Source organism: Camelus bactrianus, chromosome 9, assembly GCF_048773025.1.
Source record: "Camelus bactrianus isolate YW-2024 breed Bactrian camel chromosome 9, ASM4877302v1, whole genome shotgun sequence".
Lineage (NCBI taxonomy): Eukaryota > Metazoa > Chordata > Mammalia > Artiodactyla > Camelidae > Camelus > Camelus bactrianus.
In genome coordinates this window covers 51,609,867-51,634,487 of record NC_133547.1, presented here as the reverse complement: position 1 = coordinate 51,634,487, position 24,621 = coordinate 51,609,867, and the positions used below count along the sequence as shown (strand labels likewise).

At 50.7% G+C, this 24,621-nt stretch overlaps 1 protein-coding gene and 1 long non-coding RNA gene across 4 annotated transcripts in view; one reads left to right on the top strand and one right to left on the bottom strand.

The window, feature by feature from the left end:
- Positions 1 to 19,542, bottom strand: LOC105078926 (uncharacterized). 3 transcript variants are annotated; one of them, XR_006719491.2, is made up of 8 exons: positions 19,220 to 19,542; positions 13,511 to 13,617; positions 11,601 to 11,727; positions 5,300 to 5,482; positions 4,573 to 4,796; positions 4,315 to 4,486; positions 2,365 to 2,481; positions 7 to 1,913 (listed from the first exon to the last, which is right to left on the bottom strand). It is a non-coding gene; the product is annotated as an uncharacterized LOC105078926 (long non-coding RNA). The 3 variants fall into 3 exon arrangements; XR_012509210.1 differs by having other exon boundaries at positions 1 to 1,913; positions 2,365 to 4,486; XR_012509211.1 differs by having other exon boundaries at positions 1 to 1,913; positions 2,365 to 4,486; positions 5,300 to 5,397.
- Positions 19,543 to 19,776: 234 nt separating this feature from the next.
- CMIP (c-Maf inducing protein) overlaps positions 19,777 to 24,621 on the top strand; it is a 220,598-nt gene continuing 215,753 nt past the window's right edge. The window contains exon 1 of the mRNA XM_074370363.1: positions 19,777 to 20,431. Coding sequence (XP_074226464.1) covers positions 20,135 to 20,431 — 297 coding nt within the window. The 5' untranslated portion in view covers positions 19,777 to 20,134. The remainder of the gene's footprint in view (positions 20,432 to 24,621) is intronic.

The window sequence follows — 24,621 nt, the reverse complement described above, 5'->3', positions numbered from 1 at the left end:
TCATGCTACCCCCGCCCCTAGAATCTAAATATAACAAATCACCACAGGTTAAGGGGCTTAAAACAACAGGAATTTATTCTGTTACAGATCTGGAAGCCAGAAGTCTGAAATCAAGGTGTCGGCAGGGCCACGCTCCTTCCGAAGGCTCTGGGGGAAGATCCTTCCTTTTCTTTTCCAGCTCCTGGTGGCCCCAGGTGGTCCTTGGCTTGTGGCCACATCAGTCCCATCTGTGCCTCTGTCTTCATGTGGCCTCTGCTCTTCCCTGTGTCTCTCCTCTGTGTGTCTCTTATAAGGGCACTTCTCATTGGGTTTAGGGCCCACTCAGGTAATCCAGGATGACCTCATCTGGAGATGTTGAAATTATATCTGCAGAGACTTTTTCCAAATACAGTCACAGTCACAGGTTCCAGGGATGAGGGCGTGGACACATCTTTGGGGGGTTGTACCATTTCACCCACTACAGGCACCAAATGCATGGAGGGGAGGGAAGTGCCCTCCCACCGTTGTTGTCCAGAGACCCATAGCCCGCCCCCCAGAGTTCCTTTCTGAGACAGTCTCTGCATAGGAATATAGGTATTTATATGTGTGTGTGTGTCATTTTTACACAAATAGTAGCATTCTCTATACACTTCCGCAACTTAGCCTTTCTTACTTACTTAATGCATCTGAATGACCATCCCATAGCTACAGCTGCCTCATTGCTTTTAACATTGTATGGATGCACCGATCTTTATTTAACTGTTCCCCTCTTGATGGATATTCAGGTTGTTTCCAATCCTTTGCTATTTCCACAAGTGCCACAAAACCCATCTTGGCAAGTGATGTCTTAGTCCACATCCATGAGCCTCTCTGTGCAGAAAATCCTGTTTTCCCTTTCTTGCTTTTTAAAAGACAGTATAAGAGGATTAAGAACTATATTTTTAAAAAAATCTTCCCTCATCCCCACCACACCCACTACTCTGCATATTCCTTTCCAGCCTGGTTCTCAATCAGAAGTGCCTTGCAAAGTTGGAGGCACAAAACACATTTTTATTCTGTTCCATGGGGTACAATGAACATTACAAGAGCTTTCCATGTTGCTGCACAGTCATCAAAGTTACATTTTTGTGGCTGTGTGACAGGGTCCCTGGGCAAATAGGTCATGATTTATGAAGCCATTGCTGTCTGCGGACACTTCAGGGATTTTTCCTCTTCCAGATAATGCTGCAGAGAACATTTTTCTCTCCAACAGATTTTTAATAATAAAAAAAGGATAATTTCCTTAGAATAGATTTCCAAGCATAGTTTTATTCAGTCAAAGGCTAGGAACGTTTTCACGGCACGACCTGCAAGTTGCCAAATTGCTTTTCCGAGGGTTCAGGCCTCTAGATGCTGACACGGGTGGCAGTGGGGCCTGCCTATCAACCAGCCCTGTCCCAGCATTGAGGCTTAGCCTCTCTTGTCCGAAGGGACATGTGTGGGGGCCCCTTAAATTTGCTTTGATCCAGGTGCTCTTGACTTCTTTGTCTCTCCTACCTGTGCCACTGGGGATTCTTTGAACCCTGGTTTGGCGACTTGGCCTTGGCCAGACCACTTCACCTTTCTGATCTGGTTTCCGCACCTGGAAAATGTCAGATGACCAACTGTTCCTGGCTTTCTGGGATGCGGGACTTTCAGAGCTGAAGTCAGCCATGTCCTGGGCAAATTGGGACAAGTTGGTCAGTCCAGTGAAGGCCAGATCACACCAGAGCCCCGCAGAGACTTGCCGTGAGTGACCAGCTGATTGGATGGAAGGGCAGCCCCAGTGCCCAGAGCTGAGCAGCACACATTAAATGGGCACTGGCTGAATTCACGGATGGTTCAGGTCCCGGGTGCACATAAGCTCTCCTTTTCTTGGGCCCCCATTTTCCTAGCACTGGGTGTCATTCAGGAAACTGAAAATAGAATAAAGTGGTGTAGAATAGAATAAAGAAGTCATAGTTTCTTTGACAGTCTGCTGCCCCCTTGCTGAGGCACTCACAAATCATCTGTGTTTGAGACATTCACTGGGGAGCCCCCAGCCTCCACTACGTGGCCTTAGTGTCCCCGACCTTCTTCTGCCTGGTCCCCATCCCCAGACCCCTGGCCTCTCTGAAGATCACTTACTCCTTGTCATTTTGGGGGCCAGTTGGTAGGAACTCCCAGACCCACCTCAGCTCCCAGAACCCCACCCCCACCCTCAGAGCCCCCGAAGTGTGCAGGTGTTGGAGGAGGTGGCGGGGGGGGGGGTGGGGGGGGGAATGAGGATTCCGGCCACTCCTGAGGTTGACCGTTTTCCATAAATTTGTTTACTCTTTGAATTTCCTCCTGAGCCTCTGTGGGTTTATGGCTTTGGGATTTGCATACCTTTTTCACTGGAAACTGAGTTCCTGTTGTCTTGCCAGCAGCTTTTTTCTTGGTATATTTTTATTCTTTTCTTTCCTATTACCACGATGTGAAAGATGGATCTGAATTTTTCTGTTTCTTTATGACAAAAAAAATAGAGAAAATTGCTATGCCGTGTTGTTCTCTTTGAAGTCTGGGCGTGTTTGCACATGTGCAAACATGCACACAGATACGGGTGAAATCGGCTTTCTGAAACTCACCTTGTGTGGTTTTGTGATGTCTGCTGGGGAGAAGGGGATGGTGTACGCCCAGAGAAGGGTATGAATCAGGGAGCATTTACCCAGACTCTTGGATGCAATTTTGTGTGGGCCCCACCCCTGCCCCTCACCTAGTGGGCACTCAAGAGTCGTTGAATACATGAATCTTACTTATTCCTTTCAGTCCTTTTAAAGGAACATTCTAGTTGTAGCTGAAGCTCCCGACCTCAGGGGGCCCTTGTACCCAGGTTTCCTCTTCCCTGTTCAGGGATACATCACCGCTCTCTAGTGTTTCCCTGTCCACGCTGGTTTTCATATTGTTTCTATTCCTTTGTTTGCAAAAGCTAGATCTAGCGTTTTCATGTTTCCAATTTTTAGGGGTGGGGAGCAGGAATTAGGTTTATTTATTTATTTATTTATTTTTAAATGGAGGTGCTGGGGACTGAACCCAGGACCTCGTGCGTACTAAGCACGCGCTCTACCCCTGAGCTATACCCTTCCCACTGTGTTTCCAGACTTTATGTAAATGGTGTTATGCTGTCCGCGTCTCTGCAGCTTGCTTGTGTTGGTCACTTTCATTGTCATGTGGTGCTTCATTGGGTAGATGCACCACAGTTAATGAGCCATTCATTGGCTGGTGGCTGTATTGGTTTCCCAGGGCTTCTGTCATACAATGTCACAGACTGGCTGGCTTAAACAACAGAAACCTATTCTCTCACGGTTCTGGGGGCTGGAAGTCCAAAGTCAAGGAGTCGGCAAGGTGGGTTCCTTCTGAGGGCTGGGAGGGAGACAGTTCCATGCCTGTCTCCCAGCTTCTGGTGGCCTCAGGCATCCCTGAGCTTGTAAATAGCATTCTCCATGAGTCTCCCCACCATTTCCTCTCTGTGCATTTCTGCCTCTGGGTCCACATTTTCTTCTTTTTATAAGGACACCAGTCCTCTGGATTAGGGCCCATTTGTATGACCTCATTTTCGCTTAATTACATCTTTAAAGAACTATCTCCAGACACAGTCACATTCTGAGGTACTGGTGGAGGGGGGTGAGGGCTTCAACTTATGAACTTGGGTGTGGGGGACACAGTTCAGCCCATAACACCAGTGAGGCCATTGCTCTCCATCCTGGTTGCACCAACACACATTTGCCCGCAGCACGTAAGCCTTCCTGCTTCTCTGTGTCCCCACTGCTGCCCATGTTGTCAGACTTGTTCATCTGCTGCCAATCTGCTGAAGATGCTTGTCACTGTCACTTAATTCCTACCTCTCCCCTACCCCCATTTTTAGTGAGATTGAGCATCTTTTCATGTTATGTGTCTGCTTTGGTGAATTCCCTGTTGGTGCATTTTTCAGTCGGCATTAAGAGCATGTTTCATATTGATCTGTAGGAATTCTTTGTAAGTCCTGGATACTAACCTGCATTGCGAGGCTTTCCAGCTGGTCTCCAGTACGCCTTTGCACTTTTTTATGGTATCCTTTGATGTACAGAGATTGAGAATCTCAGCTTAGTCAAATGCTTCAAGCAACAGGGTTTATGTTGTTTGAGAAATCCTCCCCTACACCAGCGTCACGGAAACACTGTCTTATATTTTCTACTAAATAATTTCAAGCTTTGTTCCTTACATTTTGGCGTCAGTCCACCTGGGCTTTATTTGCGTGTGTGATATATGGAAAGAATCTAATTTTGTTTTCTCAGATGGATTGCTGGTGGCTGTACTCACCCCTTTTCGTTCCCTGGTCTCCCTGTTGGGCCAAGGCCCCAACCTCCTGTCCCCTGACATCAACATACTCAAGGATTTTCCTCCAAAAGGGCTCAGCCCTCGATGTGTCAGCCTTCTCCGTGGATGATCCCAGCTGGAGCCGGCAGCTGTGGCTGTGTCCTTCTGGAAGGGGCTGCAGGGATGGGTATGGTATTAGTTTCTTGTGGCTGCCATAACAAATTACCACAAACTCGGCTCCCGAAAATAACAGAAACTTACTCTCTTACACTTTAGGAGGCCAGAAGTCCGAAGTCAGGTATCCTCAGGGTTAATTCCTTCTGGGAGTTCCAAGAGAGAATCTGGTCCAGGCCTCGCTCCCGGCTTCTTGCGGCCTTTGGCAGTTCTCGGCATTGGTTGGCTTGTAGATGCGTCATTCCAGTCTCTGCCTGCATCTCTTGCAGCTTCTCCTCTATGTCTCTGTGTCTGTCCCCTTCTCTTCTCTCCTAAGGATCATCAGTGGATTTAAGGCCCACCCTCATCCAGGGTGATCCCATCCCTGAGATCCTTAATTACATTTGCCAAACCCCTTTTCACAAGTAAGGTCGCAGTCACAGGTTGCAGGTGGACATATCTTTTGGGAGGGGGGCCACCATGCAACCCAGTGTGGCTACTATCTGTAGTGGGGAGGAGAGTTTCTCCTCACAGGGACTGGGAAGGGGTAGTCCTTCAACAGTCGCTCTCCTGCCCACCAGCCTCTTCCTTCTGACCCCCTCATCTGGTGAATGGCATCCAATCTGCCAGTTTTCTCTTATTGCCTCCCCCACTCCCAAATCCAGTGATGAGTTATGCCACTCCTGGAAATGTATCTTCAGGAATTGATTGAACAGCATGAAAAAAAAGATCTTGTTGTTGCTTTGTTAATCATATTGAAAAGTTGGACATAACCCCCAGGAGAGGAGGTAATTACTTAATGACTTCATAACATTTGTTCATCATGCAGACTTACCTAGAGACTTGGAAGTGGATGGGGAGAGGTGAGCGCAGAGAATCAGAAGGCGTGGTTGCTGCCTCCATGGTGAGGGGGACCGATCCACACAGGATGATCTGAGGGTCCCATAGTGTAAATGAGGAAGTGGGCGCCCAGGGAAATCTCAGGTGTGATCCAGGGGCCCGTAGCTGATCTGAGTCCCTGAACCAAATCACGAGGGCTAAGTTTACTCTGGAGGGCCAGGCTGAGCCAGGAGGGAGGTTTCAGGAGGAGGGCAGCCTGCATAAAGTCAGCAGCAACTGCTGTCCCTCTCTGGGACCCACCACTGGCCACCAAAATTCCCCAAACCTGGCAACACGGAAAGGTGGATGACTAGGTAAAAATATATAACGTAAGAATTGATTCAGAAGAATGCCCCAAAAAAGAGAACTTCCAAATGATCCAGCAGTCCTGCCTCTGGGCGTTTACCCAGAAGAACAAATAGGGATTCAAAGAAGTGTGTGTCCACCCATGTGCATAGCAGTACTGTTCCCAATTGTCAAAAGGTGGAAACAACCCAAATGTTCATTATCCACAAATAAATGGATCAGCCACATGTGGTCCATCCATACAGTGGAATATTATTCGGCCTTAAACAGGAAGGACATTCTGACACATTATACCATGGGCGTACCTTGAGGACGTTATGCTGAGTGAACTAAGCCAAGCACAAAGGACAAATGCCCTATGAGTCCACTTATACAAGGGACACAGAGTAGTCAGATCATTCACAGAGACAGTAAGTGGAATGTGGTTGCAGGGGTAGGGGGGGTGGGGAGTTAGTGTTTAATAGGGATGGAAGTTTAGTTTAGGAAGTTGCAAAGTTCTGGAGGTGAATAATGGGGAAGGTTGTGTAGCAATGGGAATGTCCTTAACGCCACAGAGCCGTACACTTAGCAGTGGTTAAGATGGCCTATGTTATGTCATGTGTATTGTACTGGAATTTTTTTTTACAAAAAGGGTACCTAGGAAAGTAGCTGATTGGTTTTGTGTGTTCCTTTGTCCATTTGGCGAATCTTTTCTTTCTCTGGTTCAGGCGGAGGGAAGCAGGTGAGGCTGCTGCCTTCCTGGAGTCTCCAGGGAACAGGGGCAGGCAGACCTTCACTGAGTCATATCAACTACAGGCATGCATTTCCCATCAGCAATTAGGTCTGTGACCTTGGACAAGCTGCTTCTCCTTTCTGAGTTTGTTTCCTTCTCCGTCAAAACGGGGACAATGACCTAATAATGATGCTGGGGGACTCATGAGCATCCTCTAAATCGTCCAGGTGACCGTGCTTAGTTTAGAAGGACTTCTGTATGGGTTAGTTCCTTTTTCGGGTTTACATCAGAGATAGATGCTTTGGTTGGGGAGGGTATAGCTCAAGCGGTAGAGCGCATGCTTAGTATACATGAGGTCCTGGGTTCAATCCCCAGTACCTCCTCTAAAAACAAATAATAAACCTAGTTCCCTCCCCCACAAAAAAAAATTAAGAAAAAGAAATACATGCTTAAGGACAATAGTAACATGATTTGTGTTGTACAGGAATGGAGTCAGGCATTAAATATATATATTTAAGTCATGTGCAATCCTTTTATATGCATAGACGATCTAGAAGGACATTCACCAAGGTGTGAAGAGTGGGCGATAGGATGTCAGGGAATTTTTTTTAACTCTCTATTAAGGGATTTCTGTCTGGGTGATCTCAGGCAAATAACCTGACATCTCTAAACCTCAGTTGAGTTTCCTCAACTACAAAGTGATAGAGTGGAGTTGTTTTTTTTTTTTTAAACTCTTTATTGTGGGAATTTTCAAGCCTTCACAAAAGAAGAACTAGTATAATGAACCTCCATCACCCAGCGTCAGCAGTTAACAATAAACAGCCAGTTTTGTTTTATCTCTTCTTCCCCGCCCCTCCTCCTGTTGGTTATTTTAAAGCAAATCCCAAACAAAGAGACTCTTTAAAAAAAAAATCACCACAATACCATTATCGCCTAAAAATTTTTTAAACTATCTCTTGGAGGTGGGGGGTGTAGTTCAAGTGGTAAGGCGCATGCTTAGCATGCACAAGGTCCTGGGTTCAATCCCTAGTACCTCCATTGAAAAACTAACTAACTAAATAAACCTAATTACCTGTCCCCTGCAAAAAAAAATTTAAAAATTAAAAAACAAAAAAAACTTCGTAAATCATCTAACATCTAATCAATGTATAATCATCTTCGATTGTCCCATAAATGTCTTTGATTTGTCTTGCTTGAATTGGGATCCGCAGACCCAATTCACATTATATATCCATTTCCCCAGGGCTTTGTTAGGATAATTTCCAGACATCCAGGGAAGGGGGAAGGACTTGTACAGTGAACACCTGCATCACTTCCTAGATTCAACCACTGACATGTCACTGACCCACCAACCCACCCGTCTCTTTACAGTGGAGAGAACTTTGCAGTCTCTTTTAATCCAACCACCATCCTTGCTCTCATGTTCGTTCTTTGCCATTTACTTGTGAAGAAACCGTGTCTTTTGTCCCACAGAATTTCTCATCTGAGGGTGAAATGAGCTAAAATGTGCATAGTGCTGAGAATATAGTAGATACCTAAATAGGATTCATTATTCTTTGTTTTGTTATTTATCTGAATCTTCTGATTTTTCCAGGGGAAAATGTATCGTTTTTGTTTTTTTTTTTAAAAAGTTTTAAAAGAGTCCCTGGGCTGCTAGGGATTATTCAAAGCTACACTGGTTTGTAGCCACCAGGGAGTCTGTCTTCCATTTGTTTGTGGGGCCAACCCCATCCACTAGCCCTCAGGAAGGACCACCAGCGTCGGGCAGTTGAAGATGGCAGAGTGAGGGAGTGTGGAGGTGGGAAACAGAGCCAGAGGGGCTCAAAGGAAATGCCCCAGGTGGACTCTGGGGGCCAGGAACCAGGATTGGCCCCTTCCCCACCCCCCGGGGCAGTGGGTGGTGACACCAGAAGGGAGGCCCAAAGGAAAGGCAATAAGGTGTAAACAGCTGCAGAAACCCCAGGGGAGGGCAGAAGCAACATCACACATGATTAGGATGGAGAGGAGGCATATAGCCTGGTTTCGAGGGGCTGGGGCAGATGGGAAAGAGGAAGAAGAGCCCCCCAGGGATTTGACATCACAGACAACTCCAACAACAAGCAGACAGATGACAAGTTCACAGGAACCAGCATCCTCCATCAGCCACTGGAGAAGAAAAGCAGAAGACTGGTGGGAGGGAGCTCTGGGCCTCGTCTTGCCACCTGTCACCTTTGTAGTCTTGGGTAAGGCTCCTTCCCTTCTCTGAACCTCACTTTCCCCGACCTGCAAAATAGGAGAGGTGGACCAGAAGCCCCCTAGGGGTTTCTTTTAGCTCTGGCATCTCACTGACTACTCACAGGCGATGAAGGAGGGGGTCTCTCGGCTGCCAGGATTTGGATGCGTTGGTGACACCCTTCGCATTTTTCCTTTCAAAGAGGCAAACACCAAGTCCAGGCTCAAAATTATGAGTCACCAAGACAAAGTACCAAATGAACACAGACTGCAGTGTACACCATTCTGGACTCCACTCCTCACCCTGCCACTTCCTGGCCCAAGATCTTAGGTAGCATTCCATGATGGATTGATGATGTCTGTCATGGCCAAAGAAATGGGCAGAGCCGGCTTTTTCCACCCTAAACCCAGATACTGGGCTCCCAAAATGCAACTCATCCTCAGGGGAGATTTGACTAATTCACCTCGGAGGAAAATCTGCTTCAGTTTTTTAGCCAAACCAAATAGAAAAGCGAATAAATATAGAAATAAACCACTTGCCTAAACCCCTGGCCCAGGACCCAACCACCTGTCAACCACTACCATTGTGAAACCACAAGGCCAGAGGTCATGCCAGCCAGCTTGGATGCGTGGGTCACTGTCATCTATGCTGAATGGAAGTCATTAGCCCTTTGTGAGCTGTTCAGGTTTAACGCCTCTAAAATTGCCTGATGAAACTGGAGCATGGTGGAGAAGCTCAGACAATGGGCCACCGTCTGAATGATGGCTCCTGAAATGCCGCACCCGGAGTTGAGTCATGCCCCACCCAGGATGCCCGAGTGGATGGTCCTGAATCACGCTGCTCCCTCTGAACTGCTTCCTGTGGACGCTCCGTGTGAACTTGAGGATGGCGGGGCAGAAGTGTGTCCATGCCTGTTCCGGGGGAAACAGGGCAAGCGACACCCACCCTCTGGGGCTGAAAGGGAGTGAGGCAATGTGGTGAGAACTGGCTGAGGCAGAGTGGAACTGCTGTGGCTTAAATTGTGCCCCTCAAAAAAGGGGACACTGAAGTCCTAGCCCCCAGTACCTCTAAATAAGGACCATGACCTTATTTGGAAATGGAGTTGTTGCACATGTAGTCAGTTAATCTGAGGTCACAGTGGAGTGGGGTGGGGGGCCTCATCCAGTCTGACTGTGTCCTTGTGAAAAGCAGAAGTTTGGACCTGGCCGCACACAGGGAGAACTCCTGGAACATGAAGGCAGAGGCTGGGGTGATATTTCTGTCTACAAGCCAAGGAACGCCAGACATGGCCCGCAAATCACCAGAAGCTGGAGGACAGGCACAGAACAGATCCTTTCCTCAGCCCTCCGAAGGCAATGACCCTGCTGACACCTCGGTTTAGAACTCCTAGCCTCCAGAGCTGTGAGAGAGTACATTTCTGCTGTCAAAGCCACCCAGTTTATGGTGCTGTCTTACAGGGGCCCCAGGAAGTGAACTCAGATGCTGACAGACCAGGATCTTGGCATGGCAGCCTCCTCTCTGGGAGACCTTAGGCAAGTTACTTTCCTGCTTTGAGCTGGAGGCCCAGAATCTGAGCCTCAGGGGGCCTGTTGGGATGAAGTCCTGAAGCACCTGCACTCCTCACCTGGGTATTTGGAGATGCTGGGAGACTGGGAGATGGTGACCACTTAGCCCTGGGGACTGGACTGAGGTGGCCACTCTGGGCCAAGTGCCAGACACAGAGCAGAGGCCACCAGTGTTCCACGAGGCACCAGGACAGAACCCCTGCAAGATCAGGACGAAGGAGAGAGAGGAGAGAGGAGGCTCTGTGCAGACCTAGCTGGGTGTTCAGCGTTGGCTGGGTTCTCACGTGTTATGTTCTGTCCACAGACTTCCCTTCCTTGAGATATTGTGGGGACAATATTTTAACTGATCTCTTTGGCTGTCTTTGGAAGCACTTTGAACACTGTAAAGAGAGGGAACACATCTTCTTGTAACAACCGCCCCACTGAGTGCCAGTTGTGCAGATGAAGAAGCCGCGGGTCCTGTCCCCAGGGGGTCCCAGGCCAGGGGAGGGTCAGAATGTCCCAGGGGCTGCAGGGAGGGGCCACGACAATGCTGTCACACCTGCACCCCCACCTCCAGTTCAAAATGGAATAGTGAGCATGGCCAGCAAAGTCTCAGCATTTTCCACTTGTCAAGCGCTCTTGTGAAATGTCAGATATCACATTCTTCCCCTTCCTCACCGTTTTTTCTCATTTTGAGACACTTGGGCTAACAGAGGACTTATAAAAAGCATGACTGGGGCTAAAATGGGCCACACGGGATGGTGGCTAAGAGAGCAAGTCTGGTATTAGATAGACCAGGTTCAAGTGTGATCTCGGGCAAGTTAATTAACCTCCTTGCACATCTGTTTCCTCATCCATACAATGGACACAATAAACCTTGCAGTTTTGTAAGGATTAATTTAAAGGAGTCAATGTAGGCAAAGTGCTTACACCAGTGGCCGGACATTTGTGGGTATTTGCTATCATCGGTAGTAAAATAAAGAAATGCACAAGGTTGGGGAACACTGTGAAAGAAGTGGTTGCTACTTGTGATAAGACATTTCTTGGGGGAGAGGGAGCCTGTCCACTTCACAGCGACCCCTGCCTGACCACCCTTCTCGCCTCCAGGGAACGGTCACCGACAGCCATATTTGTACAAGTTGGCTCAGACACTGGCTGGCATGGGCATCTGGCCCAAGCTGAGCAACCAAGTCCTTCCCTTAGAACTGGACCAAAGAGCTCCTAGTTTGTTGATCCTGGCTGGTCTCGTGAATGGCCACCTTCTGAAAGCCAAGGTGGGAGGAGGAAAGGCACAGAGAGAAGCAGGTACTCAGAGCAGAGAGACAGCCCCTGGGTCCCTGGTTTCTGGGTTTTCCTGAGATCTGGCTACCCTCATGCCCTTGAGGTTCTGTGAGACCTCCTCGATTCCTTATAACCCATTTCCGCTCTTTTTGAAGCTACTCTGATTAGTTTCTGTTGCAACCAGTGTCTTGGCTAATACCTGGATGCTGCAGCACGCCTTCTCCTCTTGCCTCTGCATCTGCCAAGGTCGGCTCCCTGGAGCTACAAGAAAAGGTCCACTCCTTTGCTTTCAGCCCAAGCAGACTGCAGTCAGTTTCAGTTTCGTGCTGTGGTTGAAGAAAGAACAAACCGAGAGTTGAGAAACCATTTTCTCCCTATCATGTATCGGGCACTGACTTCTTCCTAAGCCTTGTTCTGAGCTCTTTACATGCATCATCTCAGTAGCTCAATTGTGAGTATCACGACTGGATCTCGGTTTCACAGATGAAGAATCCGAGGTTCTGAGAGGTTAAGAGGTTTGGTTGGTATAACCCAGTAAGACGGACAGCTGGGATCCAGATCCGAAGTGTGTGCTTTCAGTCTCCTCACCATCCTCCCTGGAGCCCCTAGATGGCATCCTCCCGTCCTCCTGCTGTGGGACCTTGGACAAACCCTTGATCATGCCTCAGCTGATGGAAGGGGGGTGTGGGTAAGTTTTGGAAGAGCAGCACGTACTCCACACATGTAACACCTTCCCCCCCATCCCATACTTCCTTTCCTTGCTTCTTAGCAACTGACTCAGAGCGGATGGAGGGGAAAGAAGTGAGGTCACATTTAAATTGGTCAATTTGAGCAGCTCACCACAAAGGCTGATGTGGGAGAGAGATGCAATTAATCTGAAAAACACAGTGGTTTTTATTTTTAAAAATATGATCCATGGCCTTCAGTCCTCTGTGTGGCTGTGCCAGACGTCCATTTCCACGAGTCAGCAACAGCCCGGCATTTGGGCTCTTCATAAAGTCCCCATGAATTTTTTAAAAAATGAATGGCATTCATTTCCCTTTTAAAAAGTAAAGCCAATCATACATGTTCATCGGAGATGATATGGGCTTGGGAGGTGGGAAGAGAGGTGTGAAAAAGAAAACAATATTTATCCCTGAGTGTTCTATCCATGTCATGATGTATTCGTCAGCCACGAGAGGAATAGACCACAGTACAAGCACCAACATGGATGGATGTCAGAAATTGCTGTGCTGAGTCAAAGAGGTCAGACTCGAAGAAGGACATATCTTTTGACTCTATTTATATGAAGTTCAAGAAGGGGTAAAAATATCTATAGTGACACAAGGCAGATTGGGGGTTGCCTGGGGCCGGAAGTGGGTGGCTGCGATCAACTTCAAAGGAACACAAGAGACTTCTGGGGTTGTGGGAATGTTCTATATCACTATCTTGATTGGGGTGGTGGTTACCTGGGTGTAGACATTCGTCAACACTTATCTACCTGTTCTTTTAAAATGGGTGCATTTCATTTCATGTAAATTATACTTCAATAACATTGATTTTAAAAGGGAAAAGAATGACTTGTAATCCCACCACTCCACAGATAACTTGCTATTAATGTTTTGGGGTGGGGTGTGTGTGTGTGTGTGTGTGTGTGTGTGTGTGACTGTGACTCAGTCAGTCAACTGATTGTATCTAAGATTGTATGTAAGAAAGGTTAGTTTCAGAAAAACTCTCAATCCTCTGTAATACTTTTTAAAAAAAATCAACCTCAGACTTAATTATTTGGTGAACATAAAAGGCAGAGAGGATAATACTTCATGTTCCTTCAATGCCCAACTTTGCCCGTCCAGCTCCCCCAAACCAGAGGAGGGGGGTGTGATTCAGTAATCGCTGGGCTGCTAAGGAGGAAATGTGCTCCCACACCCCCACCCCTCCCTCCCCACTGATGAGCCTAGAAAATGGGCTGACTTCACATCAGCTCAGAAGAAGGAGGGGGATGTTCACCGACTTCAGGACGAAAGCATGACTCCTCCTTACACCAGGAGAATAAGCACATTTTCTTATTTGATCAGTACATTAAATGCCATGAGTACAGAATGTGTGTTCCGTTACGCTGGTGTCTCATACCTGTTAAAAATGAGGTTGGGGAATGCTCTCCTGGATGATGTAATTTTGAGACAGTTTTCAGACGGGGCTTCCGGAGAGTTCCCCCAAAGCAACACTGCCATGGGCAGCTGTGAAATTAAGAACAAACAATTCCATTGCCTGCTTTTGGTGTTTGGCATATTATTACAGACATGGCTTCATGCCATTAAATGGCTCTGAAAACACGACTTATACAACAGGTTGTACCTTATTTCATCCTGTGGGTCCCTTTGTTCCTTGATGGTCTGATAAAGCCATCTGTGAGTTTCCTCCAGCACCTGGAAAGTGGTGTCTGAAGAGGAATGTGCTGTTGCATGACTGTGGACAATATAATCTCCCCCAGAGGGTGAACCACAGGCTATCTGGGAAACAGCCTATACCGGCTGAGAGGATGGGAAAACATCTTCCTTTAAATGAGGGGTTCTCAACCAGGACTGCTTTTGCCTCCCAGGTGACATGTGGCAGTGCCTGGAGACATTTTGGTTGTCACAAATCAGGGGCACTCCTGGCATTGGTGGGTTAAGGCCAAGGATGCTGCTAAACACCCTACCGTGCCCAGGACAGCTGTCTGCCACCAAAATTATCCAGCCCTCAATGTTAGTTGCGCCAACATTGAAACCCCTGCAGAGATGCTGTATTGAGTGTGCGCGCTCCAGTTGCTGAGCAGATGGGACAGGTTTGGAGAAGTGGTTTAGATGTGGACCTGTGATCAGGGCCGTGTAACACGGGTTCTAAAAGGACAGTGGCAACATGGACGTGCTCCCACTCATTCCAAGTGCCTGCTCTATGCCAGGCTGAGCTTGACGCTGATTATCTCATTTCTGTGACTCTAGAAAAAGGTACTGTCACAACCCCACTTTATCATGTTAACCAAAGCTATACACAGCTGGTAATGGAAAAGGCAAGGCGTTTTTCTTCTTGGCATACTTTTTGGGCGGGCTCTTTGGGAGAGCAGGGGTGTCTGGTTCTCCCCACTTGATTATGAGCTCCATGAGGGCAGCATCCTGTGTGAACTGGATCTGTAGCCCCCCACCAAGTCCTTGGCACTCAGTAGGCGCTAACAGACAGGATTTTAATGGCATCTGATAAAAGGATGCAGGAAGGAAGGAGAGCCATGTGGTCTAATGGTTAGAACGTTGACCTTGCGGTTTGGTTTCCAACCATTCGACAGATAACCACCATGTACCTGCCCTGGGCCCGGAGCTAGAGAAACAGGCAGGGGCATCCTGGAGCTGACCTATACTGGCTCATGAGAGCTGATTGATAATTTTTTCAGGAATGTTGCAAGCTGGTTGTCAAACAGCCACGAAACAAGATTAAATTAATATGAAGTTACAATTAAATAAATCATATTTTTAAAAAGGTAATAAAACTCATCACTTCCTAATTATTTTACTACGTTTCACTAGTATCTCTGTTCTGGAGGTTATTTATGTCTCTTTCAGGGGTCGCCAAACTTCTTCTGTAAAAGGGCCAGATAGTACATATTTTAGGCTTTGCAAGCCTTGAGCTGAGCCTGACCCCTCAGCCACTGTTTGCTGCCCCCTAGAATATTACATCTGCAGGGTGGAAATATTCTGTCATGGGGTGTGTCTCTTTCTGGCTTTGTGTTAGCGATGCATGTTGGTAACCTGAAAACAGCCTTGGTGAGACTATTTCCATCAGGGAAATTGTCAAATGATACAAATGAGGGCTTCCCCCGCCACCCCAGTAAGCTGATGGTTAAACATTTACCAGCACACCCCTGGACACAGTGATGGGCAGAACTGGAGTGGACCCTCCCCCCTGTAGAGGGTACAGTTTGTCGAGTTTGTGCACCATTTCATGGTGGGGTGGGGCAAGGAGGGAGCTGGGCAGATTGGAGAGGATCTCCACTGGAGACCAGCTGGAGGAAGACACCCACTATGGGCATGTCTGTGAGAAGGGTGGGGCTGCTAGAAGTGGGTGCTTAGGTGGCCCTCTTCTAGGGCTGGCCATCAGCTCTGATCTCTTCTCCCCAACAGGGACTTTACCACTTCCTTAAATCCCTTTGTGGGCTTTGAGCCAGGGCAGCAAGTCTCTTTCCCCTCTGAGCTGGCTCAGGGGGCCACTTCAGGGAACTTGGGGTTGGGATGTGAGCTCACAAGGGCAGCGTCCTGCCTACTCACTGCAGACCCCCCAGCTCCGAGCACTGCGCTGGACATGGAGTAGCTTCTCCACCCAGGGTGAGCCAGTAGTAGGTTACTGACCCAAGTGGGAAAGGTAGTTACAGTGAGCAGGTGAGAGCAGGATGTTGTCCTTTGGTCTGGCTCAAACAAGGAGGGACTGCCAGCAAAGAATGAAGAAATGGCAAATCTGTCTGGTGACCTCTGTGAGCAGGAGCCTGAGGAGGGTGAAAAGGGTTTGTGAACTTCAGGGCCCTTCCCACCGCTCTATGAACCTCTCAGGTTTGATGCCAGGAGGGTGAACTCTAAGGGGCCTGGACTGTTTCTGCAGAGTCGGGATTCCTGTGGCGTCAAGGGTGATCTGAGTACCTGATCCACCCACGGAAACTTGATGGGCTTGTGTCTCCTACAGAGGTTGTGAGGGCTGCAGGGAAGGGGCTTCTGATGGACTCTGACAGCTGGACTTACTCATTTTTAGGTCAGGAACCTGGGACAGTGGGAGGCGAGGGGCTCTACACATCCCCGACTGAGTAGCAGTGCATATCCCATCTCACCGCACCCCCCATGTCCTGACCCAGTCCTACTGCTGGCACCCAGTCCTAAGCAGCAGGGGACAGGTGAGTCTGATGATCAATCCTTGCGTATTTCTTGAGTCCCAGCTGTGTGCAGGCATTGAGCTAGCCCTGCTGTCAACCAGAAACTCCTGGTTTCTGTTCTCAAGGAACTTCTTGCAGTATCTTGGGGGCTCCATGTCACTAAATTCAAACTAAAACCAAGAAATATTATTTAAAGATGACACTGATCAAATTCAACACTTTCTTTCTGAGTACCTGCTCAAGAAAATAATACAAAGGAGGAGTAGGAAATACATGAATTTCCAGGTCAAACAGAATTTCAGGTTCAAATCTTGGCTGGGTCCCCATAGTTGTCTGACCCTTTCTGAGCCTCAACTTCCTCACCCTTGAGATGAGGAATCTTAATAATTCTTGACAATAATTCTTGTCTTCTGGGTCTGTTAGTTGGAAAAAAGAACAAATATATAAAGCCCCCAGCATAGTACCTGGCACTTGGGTGCTGGTCATTTTATCCCATTCCTGTTTTTGTTTTTGGTTTTTTATTGTATGTAAATATTTTTATTGAAGTACAATCAGTTTACAATGTTGTGTCAATTTCTGGTGTACAGCATTATACTTCAGTCATACGTGAACATGCATATATTCATTTTCATATTCTTTTTCACCATGTTACTGCATGATATTGAATATAGTTCCCTGTGCTATACAGTATGAACTTGTTTATCTATTATATATCTATTATATATATGTATCTGCAAATCTCGAATTCTCAGTTTATCCCTTCCCACCCCCCCATCCCCAGTTTTTCAATGTCTGTGAGTCTCACATTCCTGTTTAATGCTTACATATCAAGCACCGTACCAAGCAGTGTTGAGGATGTCTGGATGAAATCAGGGGTCCTCTACACCCCGGTAAATCTCATTCTGCTGAAGTTTTGCCCCCTGAATGGGGAGAGGAGGGTCCACAGATGTCCCTCAAGTGGACAGCAGCTGCTTTGTCTGCCAGTGAGCTTCCCCACTCCATGATTTTGCGCTGGTCCCATCACCTTCCTCCTGGGTACCCTTGCCAGTCTCCTCACCAGCTACCCTGCTTCCAGGCTGCTGCTCTGTAAACCATGTCCATGTTGTGTTGTGGCCAGTGACCTTATGAAGGTGACATCTCCAAGTCATTCTCCTGCATGCCCTGTGTGGTGGCTTCCTTCCGCTCTCTGGGGAGAGGCTGGTCCCTGGGCCTGCATTTCAAGGCACTGCGAGCTCAGCCCCTGCTTGCTTCTGGGGCCTCTGCCCTGCATCCCCCCGGGGCTCTCTGCATGCCTTGGCAAATGTGAGGTTTCCTGCACAGGCTGAGAATCTTTCCACCTCTCTGTCTTTTCCTGTGCCATCCTCCCTTCCGGGAGCACCTTTCCCCATCTCTACCTGATTCCTAAAGATCTCTCGGAGTTAGGCCATGTCCTCAGCACCACAGCCTGGCTGGGTTAGGCACCCCCTCTCTGTTCCTGTAGCCCCAAGCACAGTGTGGTCACTGCCTTTACATTGTCTTAGACCTGAGCTCCATACCCTGGCCCAGTCCTGACTAGCTAAGTGAGCCTAGCAGCCTCTCTGGATCTGCACCTACAAGAGGGGATGAAGATAGCACCTGTGTCACGGAGTTGCTCTGAGAAGGAAGAGTTGCATGCATGTGTGTGTGCACAACTCTCAGCACATAGGAAGTGCTTAGGACACTGGGAATTACTCCTGCAACCAGCAAACAGCAGGAGTGCAATAAAGGTTTGAACAACTGATCTAACCCCCTTAATGGCATGGCTTGGGGGTCTTGGTCACAACCCCCCACCAATATCCACAGCTGTGTCACGAGGTGGGGGCTCCAGGTTGACTCTTCTTTGCTTGATGACTTTCTCAAGGCCATTGAACTTTAGGACTCAAAGAACAGAATTTGCCAGTCAAGGAATGCCCCATTTTTCTCCCCTAACTTTGCCTCTCCAGGGCTTATGAGGAGAGGACAGTCTGCCCACCTCCTGGGCAGGCTGGAGGTGACAGGCTGGTGGTGACTCGTATCTGGTAAGGGACACATGCTGGGCCCTGCATTCCACCCCTAGCCCTGGCCAGGCTCAGGCAAGAGTTTTTTGGGGAGCCTCATCTTGTCTGTTCTTGGGAGAGAGGGAGAGGGGACAGTCCCACTGTAGGGTTGCTGTGGACAAATTTCAGCATTCATGATGCAATTCAATGCATGCTCACACACTCATGTATTCACTACAGAGGCACCTTTACTTAACAAAAAGCCACGAATCTAGGGGTTTTAACTGCACAAGTGTTTGGATGTGTGAAAGCCCAGCCCAGGGACTAAGCACTTGCTGAGTGGCTTTAGGTGCCACTCCCGACGGCAGAAAGGGACTATTTTTGTTTCACAGTTGGAGTTCCCCAGTAACACTGTGGTTCATTCCCCAAAGGTGCTTCCAGTGTGTTTCTCTTATAACCCTGTGCAGGGCCTGGGGATGCAGAAATCAATGACCACATCCTGGTCTGAGGGGAGGGAGAGGTAAGAAAGCTGGAGCTGCTGGGGTGCAGGCAGAGGAGGGGAGGCCCCCCCTTAACTCTGGGCAGGGCTTTTGTTGTCTAGGTTCCTATTAGGAACTAATCGGACTCCAGGGGCAGAAGAAAGGGGGTGGGGTGGGGGGAGCCTGTCCCTTTCTCTCAGGCGGCTTCAGGATCCCAAGGGCCAAGTGACAGACCGAAAGGCCTTAAGAGTCCGACAGGCTGAGCTAGGGTAGTGGGGTTCATTATCTGGAAAATTGACGGGACATTTTCAATTCGAGGAACCATCTCTGTCTTGTGGCGCCATATCGCCAGCCAGGTGGGCAGCCAGAGCTTTGGGTGGGGGTGGTTGTTTCACAGGTCAAGCGGTCCTGCCCCCACCCCTCCGGCCAGGCCCAGCCCAGCCCGGCCCCGGTCCCTCGGGTTTGCACCTGGCCGCACCTTTGCCAATCGCGTGGACAGGTTTCGAGGCGCTGACATTTCGGATCCCAGACGGCCACGGAGGAGAAGGTGGAGTGCGGGGGCGGCCGAGCGTCCAGAGATCCGTCAGTCCCGCGGGTCGCGCGGCTCAGCACGGGCCTGGGCACTGGCGGGGGCGCGGCTGGGCGTGACGTCATTCGCCCCGCCCCCGCGCCCCCCGCCCACTCCCCAGGTTCCGGGCGGGGCGGGCCGGGGCCAGCCGGGACTCGCCCGCCCCAGCCCCCTCCCCGGGGGCCGCCCCCTCTAGTCGGGCCGCGCCTCGGCCCCTCGCGTCCCCTCCCGGCGGCGGACTCCGCCTGCGAGAGGCCGAAGCCGCGGCGGCTGCCGCCGTTGCCTCTATTGACGTCAGAGGGGCGGGCACATGACCCCGCGGGGACCAATCGCGCGGGCGCCGAGCGGCTTCTGCAATCTCTCAACTGAGCCGGCCCCCGCGGCCCCCGCCGCACACTCGCCCGCGGACGGCCGCCCAGACACACGTACTGTACACACGAGCGGGCGGCGGGGCCGAGACACGCCCGCCCGCGCGGCCCCCGCTCGCCGCCGCCGCTGCCGGGCCCCTGGCCCCCTCCCCACCCCGGCGCTGCCCCGCGTCCCCGCCAGCCCGCCCCTCAGCCGAGCCGGTCCGGCAGCCGCGAGCATGCACCCGACGAGCTAGGAGGAAGCCGGAGCCCCGCAGGAAGGACCGAGCGCCGGCCGCCCGCTCGCCCGCCCGCTCGCCCGCCCGGGCCCCTCCCCTGCGGGGCGCCCCCAGCCCCACACCCCCCCACCTTCCTGGGGGGTGGGGGGGTGCGGGCCGCCGAGCGGGGGCCCCGCCGCCCCGGCAGCCCGGGACTGCCCCTCTCCCCGCCCCCGGCCCCCTCCCCGGCCCGGCCGGCCATGGATCTGACCAGCAGCTCGGGCGGCGGCGACCCCCGGCAGATCGAGGAGACCAAGCCGCTGCTGGGGGGCGACGTGCCGGCCCCCGAGGGCACGAAGATGGGCGCCGTGCCCTGCCGCCGGGCCCTTCTGCTTTGCAACGGGATGAGGTACAAACTGCTGCAGGAGGGCGACATCCAGGTCTGTGTCATCCGGCACCCGCGGACCTTTCTCAGCAAGATCCTCACCTCGAAATTCCTGAGGCGCTGGGAGCCGCACCACCTAACGCTGGCCGACAACAGCCTGGCGTCCGCCACGGTGAGTCGCTCTGCGCGGCGGCGCGCCTGCACCCCCGCGCCTCCCCTCGGGGCCCGGGAGGCGCCCCCTCCCACCGGCTGTCCCCTGCCTGCCGCGGCACCTGGAGCCCCGGGGGCCGGGGGGCGGGGACAACCGGGCGCCCCCCGCCTGGCCTGGGCTTCGGACTGGATGTGGAATCCGAAGCTCTGATCAGTCGGCGGGCTCAGGGAGACCCTTAGAATTCTGGAGAGGATCTGGCCCACCCCAGGCTGAGCATTTGGGGACCTCCAGGCCCAGCGCTTGTGTTAACTACGGATGGGACTGTGGGATAGATCCGGGTCTGGGCCCTGGTGGTGGTGGGGCTTCCCTGACTGAAAGCCCATCTGGATCTGCGCTGGAGGGGAAAACAAAACAACAGAAAAAAAGAAAGAAAGAAAACCCAACAACCTCAAAACCCCAAAACCCAAAGAATTTCCAGAAGCCAGTTCCTTTCCTTGCTCAACCCCTCTTTTTCCTGCCCAGGCTGGCTGGCAAAACTGGTTGCTTCCCTTTCTGAAAAAATTTCATTCGCACATTGGGAGGGTGGAAGTGGAGAGGGAGGGGTCTGGGGGTCCTGGGCTATCTCCTCGCCACCGAGGGCGGTCAGGTTCTAGTGCGGAAGCTGGCCTGTGGGGCTGTGGTCTTGCATTGTCTGTGAAGTGCTGTATACGTGTGTTTTCTTGCTGGAGGTTTTAGTTTGTTATTGCTATTGTTTTAAAATATATGGCTGGGACTGGGTCAGCTGGATGAGAGGGAGAGAAGTCATTGATCTGTTCCTGAAATCAAATCTGCAAGGTGGAGAAAGACAGCTGTGCTGGGGTCGTGGTGGGGGAGGGTGGCAGGCTGGAGTCTGAACAGGATGCTTTGTGTTTTGAAACAAGGACAGTTTAAAGCACCAGCTCTGCTTGGGCCTGAGCCTTGCTGAGGGGGTCCCATCCTCTGTGGAGAGGTGGCAGGTTTTCCTCAGAATGCACACTCCCCCCTGGGGCGACCGTGATCCTGTTTACTAAGCCTGGGGTGGGGAGAGGGTTGGTGGAGGGGAGGCTGAATCCAATGCCTGCTCACACCTGTGCCAAGAAAACCCAGCCAGGAAACAGGGTGTCGCTTACATGGCATGTCACAAACGTGTAGCGTGTGCAGACATTTCCCCGGCATCCATGTTCCCTTGGCAGTGTGTCACAGGCTGTGACACATGCTCCAAGGAATGGGGAGGGGGGAAAAGTTAGCAGAAGAAACTGAACTCCTCGAAACAGCTCCCCCCACTCCAGAGAGCATTGAAGCACATGAGGACTTTTATTCTGAATTTTGGGTCCGACGTGCTCAGAACACCTATTTTCTCTTTCCTGTAGGCACGTTGGTGCAATCTGCAAAGACTGCTTTCTTGGGGAGGATTACTGGTTGCCCCGAAGGGGTCCAGTCCCAGTTTCAGGCTCGCGCATGTTCTTAAACCCTTCCTGAGCCACAGGCCTCCGCATCTGGCTTTTCATTTGATGGAGGGAGAGCTCAGAAAATTCACCAGCACGCAGTGTTTCAGATTCGGGGAGGAACTAGTGTCCTCAGTAGACCAGGAACCTCCAAATCTGGCTTCAGAATTTTCCCCTGGCTTGGAATGGGGGTGGAGGGGGCTTTATTTTTCTTTCTGCCACCCCTCAAAATGAAGGGGAGTTATGGAGTGGGGAGAAAAATGGTTGAGAGGCACAGTGACCCTCCGTGGGAAGGACAGGCTGAGCTCCTGTGCTGCCTGGGGAGAAGCCAGGCTTCTGTGCTGTGCTGCTACTGCCTACAGTTGGGGGAAGCCAGCTTTGGAGGTGCCAGGTGCCCCTCCCCCTTCCCTTCCCCCAATTTACCTCTGATTGCTCAAGAGGTGTATGTAAGAAAAGAGGAAGAAAGACTGAAGCCATGTGCTGGTTGTTTAAGCAGCCAGGGGCCCTGGCACCACCTTCCCTGGACGAGGTGGGTGGCACTGTCATAGCTGGGGCTTCTCTGGAGCAGAGCTGTGTTTTTCTGGACTGGGGATCTCAGGCCATCCGTGGAAGGAGACTTGTCTCAGCAGACCCTTGCTCTGGCATTGGGAAGTGTGGAAGGAGGAACTATGAGCAGGTGTCCAACGGGCTGGCACAGTCCCCCTTCCTCCGCCTGTTGTCAGCAAGCCGCGAGAGCGGGGGGGATCCTTAAACCTTGCATGGTGGGCTCTAGTGGGGTGTGTGGCTCTCTGTGCCAGGGCCTGTGGGCTTGGAGGGGGGCTACTGAGGCAGGCCTGGTTGCAGCGGCGGCCTTCAGGGTAGAGGTGGCGTTGGCACTGCCATGGGGACTTTGTCCCATCATAAGACATCTGGTTGTTGGTGTCCAGGCTCAGGGGAAGCAGAGCAGCCCCTGAGGGGTTTCCCTGAGGCCTGGACATTATGTAATCTGTCTGCATTTTATAGTTCAGCCCAAGCACTTGATTGAGAAATATTAGCCCAAATGAAACAAAGGTGAATTTGAGTGCAGTTCCCTACAGCACAAATCCCTGGGTGGCCCAGCCTCGGGCTGTCGATGTATCAGGTGTTCCCTATTGGTCATCGCCTTCCATAAAATGAACATCGTCCTTTTATGAGACCATCTACACAGCCCATCTCACAACCATTTGGTAATTATCTGGTTAATTGTGTGGGCTTCAGGAACAAGACTCAGAGTGATTGATCTGGATTCAAACCAATAAACAAACCAAATACACTCTTTGCCCAAACTGCCTTCTGAGTCTGCCTGCACTGACCCAAATAACTGGATGGTGGTCGGAGACAGAGACCAGGCTTCTAGGACCCCAGGTGTATCAGGCCAGGGTGGAGGTATCCGGGGGCTATCAGTCCCACCTGGCAGGCGGCTCCAGCCACGTACACCCCTCAGGTGGTCAGACCTCTCTTGATTCCCTGCTGGGGAAATGGGCTCAGCCTGGGGCCCCAGGGGGGCCAGCAGCCTCACCCCTTGGCCTTGCTATAAACTTTGCCTTCTGTGGGGTCAGGTTGGAGCTTGCCCCTGCGCCTATCTGCTGGGCCAGTTACTGATTAAATCCTTGCAGAGTCAACAGTGTGCCTGACATGGCTGGTGACAGCGCCAGGCCTGATGCCCTCTGTGCTGGAGACTTTGGATCCGGAAGGCTCATAAACAAAGAAGGAAACACAAAGGCAACAGTGACCTGGTGTCCATGAGGGATGATTGGGAGCTGTCTGCCCCTCCCTGGGGTACACATGACCACACCTTGTAGGGGGAAGGGCCCGTCTGCCCAGGCTGTGGCCTGGACGTGGTGCCTCAATCCCTTTTCACATCCATACTTCCCAGTCCCCGGGCATCCCTGGGCTTGTCATGGCTGTGGAATGGTGTCGGTTGTAGCCGAAGGCCAGAGTCCTGCAGAAGCCGAGAAGATTCGGGTCCTCGAGACCAGAATCCATTTTGCTGTTCTCGTGTCTGGGCTGAATCTGATCACCTGCTAGGCATTGTTGTCCGCTGGAAGAGGGCTTTGTCCGTGTGCTTTGTCTTCTCTGCACCAAAGAAATACAGATCAGCTGCTTACCTTTTATTTTACTTTATTTTTTTGTAACATGTGGCACGTGGCATCTCAGAATGGTGGGTTCAGTCTGAAAAGTCTTTTATTCATTGACCAAACAGGGGTCGGGGCACAGGTGACAGTAGCTTTCTTTATTCTCAAGCCTCAATTCATCAATGACTTGTTTAAATTTTCACCACTCTGCTGCTCCAATTGGGCCTTTTGTCGTGAAAAGGAAAAGAGGAGTCACCCCAGTTCTCATCGGATTCTTTGGTGTTTTCTTGGCAGTAACCTTCTGGACTTGGACTTATGCTTACTAAGCACCTACTGGGTGTCAAGTGGTCAGTTCATCCCGATGGTGGTTTCTACTTGGGAATTAAAATCCACGTCCTCCTGCGTGGTCAGAAGTCCCATGGGAACTTGCCTGTGGGCACGTGCACTTGCGTGTTTCTCCGCTTTGTCAGTCCCTCCTCCTTGGGCCCGTCCTTCCCGCCTTTGATTTATGTGATTTTTTTTTTTGTGGCAGTAAGTAAACACAAAGAATTTTTTTTTCTTCCAGTGCCATTTGTCATAAGATTTTGGAGTATATCAGATTTGTTTCCCAGGTAAGTTGTCTGATTGGAGGTGGCGGAAGGGAGGGGCAGAGACA